Source organism: Nicotiana tomentosiformis, chromosome 6 (genome assembly GCF_000390325.3).
Source record: "Nicotiana tomentosiformis chromosome 6, ASM39032v3, whole genome shotgun sequence".
Classification (NCBI taxonomy): domain Eukaryota; kingdom Viridiplantae; phylum Streptophyta; class Magnoliopsida; order Solanales; family Solanaceae; genus Nicotiana; species Nicotiana tomentosiformis.
The window spans coordinates 80,982,881-80,986,566 of record NC_090817.1 but is presented as its reverse complement, the minus strand read 5'-3'; the positions used below and the strand labels follow the sequence as shown (position 1 = coordinate 80,986,566).

The 3,686-nt window shown below is 39.8% G+C and overlaps 1 protein-coding gene across 1 annotated transcript; it reads left to right on the top strand.

The window, feature by feature from the left end:
* Nucleotides 1-3,369, top strand: LOC104115293 (serine/arginine-rich splicing factor SR45a-like). Its single transcript, XM_009625884.4, has 7 exons — nt 1-136; nt 1,162-1,184; nt 1,259-1,336; nt 1,418-1,529; nt 1,708-1,857; nt 2,253-2,316; nt 2,397-3,369. Exons 2-7 carry the CDS (start codon nt 1,162-1,164, stop codon nt 3,143-3,145), a joined length of 1,176 nt encoding a protein of 391 aa, XP_009624179.1. The 5' UTR covers nt 1-136; the 3' UTR covers nt 3,146-3,369.
* Nucleotides 3,370-3,686: the final 317 nt, after the last annotated feature.

Here is a 3,686-nt window from a genome sequence, read left to right as displayed (position 1 = left end):
TCTAGAAAGTTCTTCCACTCCACGTGTATAAATATTCTCACCACCTTCGCTGAGACTCGATTGATTTCGAGAGCCTTCGCGAAATAGAGAGAGAATAGAGAGTCGCATTCCAATCCTACGCCATAATCTCTTCACGGTGAGTTTCCTTTCATCTGCTTTTTTCTTCTTCTTCTTCTTCTTCTTCTTCTTCTTCTTCTCTTCTCCGACATGAATTAGCAAAAAACTGGATTAGATGATGAAATTGTGTGCCAATTACGTATGTGTGTTTTGTGCTTTTCATTAATGCTTGATTTAAATTACACCATTTGACGTCATTATAATATGAAATTACCGGATTTGGATGATTTTTTTCGTTTTTTTCCCTCCATAATTACCCTGCACAAGAACAGTTTGGTCTCTGTCGAAATTTGGTTTATTGCGCATTCGTCGTCTTTGAGCTATAATTGTGTGTGATGTTGTTGTTATAGGTTTTGATATATAGTAATGGATGATTTTTACCGTCCACCTTTTGATATAACCAGTGGTGGAGGAGGCAGTCCTGCACGGTTTCATCTGAACCCCTGCGTTACTTAAATATATATATGAAAACCAGTCAAAATTTCAACAAATGGTAGATCATAATTCATAATTGTAAAACTATGCGGTTGAACCAATCAAGTTTAAATACTTGATCCACCTATATCTCTAACTGGCTGTTGTCTACTTGATTGGATCGACTCTAATAGTGCCATATAATCTGTTATGCCTTAATCTCTAAGGAGAATGGCATTTTCTACTTTTATGTTTTTTGGAATTTTAGAGGGTAAATTGTAAAATAACAGAGGGTAATATAATATGATATTTAGGGATCCTCTAATTTGAGTCAAAAGATAAATTAGTTACCAGTATTGGGATGAAATAGGCCGAGTAGAGCAGAATGGATTTAGAGAATTTATATAGCCTGCACCAACTAGTTTGGGATTAATTGACAAATAAGTTAAAGCAGTGTTGGTAAGCTGGTGCAAAATATTTGAGGCGCTTATTGTATTAGGCTTATTTTTCAGGGATCTTGATTTGATTCATTTACACATGTCTGCTGGGCTTGTGTTGATGTTCTGTGTTGCTCCTTCTCTCTTTTATATATCATAGGCCTAACCCTAACACCTTTAATCTTAACTGCAGATGTCATATTCCAGGAGGTCAAGGTATTGTTTGGTCTTAATGTCGGTTTTATATGGTCATTATTTTTTCATATTCGAATATTGCATCTGTATTGCAGGTATTCTCGCTCACCTTCATATGATCTATATAGTAGGTCTGTCTCAAGGTCCAAATATCATTCAAGGAGCCGGTCAAGGTACATGTCTGCAGTTCACTTATTCCATTTAATATGCTGATAACTAGAGTTTTATGTTATTTAACTGTATTATAATAGCAGGAGCTGTGATTCAAGCGACATTGAGAACCCAGGGAACAATTTGTATGTGACTGGTCTTTCAACCCGCGTTAAAGAACGAGACGTCGAGAAGCATTTTTCAGCTGAGGGGAAGGTATATTTGTTGTTTTTGAAGGTTCCATTCCCTTTTTCTCTGTAGTCAGTTAATGTAGGCCTTTTTGCACTCTATATAAAAGAAAAGACAACGGTGGTCTCATGTAAAACCTGCTCCTATGTGTATACATATTGTTGTGATACAAAAGTCATCAAAGGCTTTTTTCTTGTGCGGTTAGGTTGAAGATGTTCATCTTGTTGTTGACCCATGGACCCGGGAATCTCGTGGGTTTGGTTTCGTGACAATGTCCAGTGTTGAGGAGGCTGATCGCTGCATCAAGTATTTGAACCGCTCGGTACTTGAAGGCAGAGTGATAACGGTGGAGAAGGTAGAATTTACTGAATACTTGCTCAGTTCGTTGAATCTTACATTTACAATTTCCCTTTGCTGGTATTAGCTCTTAGTTGTATCAATACCATAGATTGCTCCTGTCAGTAATTCGAGTTTGAAAGTTGTTTGCTTGTTTCGCCTGGGTTTCTTTGGCAGCAGGGAAGCTGTGTGCAGCAGCTCTTCACCAAAGTCCCAAATAACAAATTGAAACACATCAAGCAAACAGACCGTTAAACCAGAGGGTTGTATAGCCTTCATTTTTGTTTTATTCACTTGCACCCTCGCTGCTTATTATTCATTTTTCTCATTGGAGACTTATATTGCGACATTGTATCCCCGTCAAACCACCTAAGTCTAGATATTTCGTCTAAAAATTGTCTCTTATATATGCAGGCTAGGAGGAGAAGAGGTAGAACACCTACTCCAGGAAAATATTTGGGTCTCAGAACAGTCCGTGGTATGATATCCTTTCCTGAGCATTAATTCACTTGGTTTATCAGTCTGTGATGTCTTCTAATTTCCACCTTGTGAATGTAGTTCGTCACGAATCACGAAGTTATTCCCCTCGTTCAAGGAGTCGCTCTCCCCGTTACTCTTCTGAGAGTTACAGGAGCAGGAGCAGATCTTACTCTCCATATTACAGACGAGAGCGTAGATCCTACTCTCCCTGTTACAGAGGACGCCAGAGATCCCATTCTCCATATTACAGTCGCCGCCACCGTCACTCATACTCACCTTATTCTCCTTACTATAGTCGTGGCAGATCTTATTCTCGATCTTCATCTCCATATGGCAGATTGCCCGTGAGCCGCCGTGATCGTTCCTATTCTCCAGATGACCGTTATTATAGTAGAAGCCGCTACCGTGACTGCTCTCCTGTCAACAGGAGGTGTGATCGTTCCTACTCTCCAAATGACGGTTACTACAGAAGAAGCCACCGTGACTACTCTCCTAACAGCCGAGATCTTTCCTACTCTCCGGATGATCGAGAGAGCCGCTATCGTGGCTACTCCCCTGGCAACAGATACTATCGAAGGAGCCGATATCGTTCCATTTCTCGGAGCATTTCACCTCGTTATCGAAGGTCCAGGAGAAGCTACTCACGCAGTGTATCACCTAGGTGGTCAAAGAGGAGCTATTCGAGAAGTGTTTCCAGGAGTAGTCAGTCTTGTAGCAGTTATTCTCCTAGTCCAAAGAGAATCTCTAAGAGAAGTCACAGTGTTAGTGCATCTTCTAGATTTGTTTCAAGGTCTGTTACACCTAGGTCTTCGTCTCCTTCATCATGAAGGACTACACTATTAGGAGGATTTAGTCTGTCACTCTGTTGTGAAGAGCTTAAAGTCTTTATAAGGTTGGTCTTATTCAAGATAAATCTGCTTTCTATCTTATATGACTGGTAGAAATGGGGTTTAGACTGTCGTTTGTCTTTTACTATTGTGCGTTATCTGTGAACTGTTGAAGTAATTTGTGGCATATTGACATCTGTACTAGGCTGCGCGTATATTTCTCACTTCGGTCATTGCCTTTTGCTAGCTTTTTTCTGTTGGTTGTGTATAACATTGAATTTCGTCGGTCAGGTTAAAAATGTTGGGTTTCCTTTTAACTATCTGTAGTGCATGATATTTGAAGCCTTGAACTGGTGGTAGTTTGCATAGGTTTTATATAGTCTCGAATTATAAGTAGTTACATAGTTGTGATATAACTGTTGGCCATGATTATCTGTAGTTCATGTGGGCGTTCCTCACTGGTAACGGTCTAACGGATGGACTATAGAGAGTATGTTCTGGGAAGAATATACAAGGGTGATCTTATCCTTGACAAAACTCT

Excerpts from the sequence above, each read along its gene's own strand:
- LOC104115293 (XM_009625884.4), top strand. The coding sequence starts at position 1,162 with ATGTCATATTCCAGGAGGTCAAG. Across the intron at positions 1,530-1,707 it reads ATTTTTCAGCTGAGGGGAAG|GTTGAAGATGTTCATCTTGT; the intron begins GTATATTTGTTG and ends TTGTGCGGTTAG. Across the intron at positions 1,858-2,252 it reads GAGTGATAACGGTGGAGAAG|GCTAGGAGGAGAAGAGGTAG; the intron begins GTAGAATTTACT and ends TTATATATGCAG.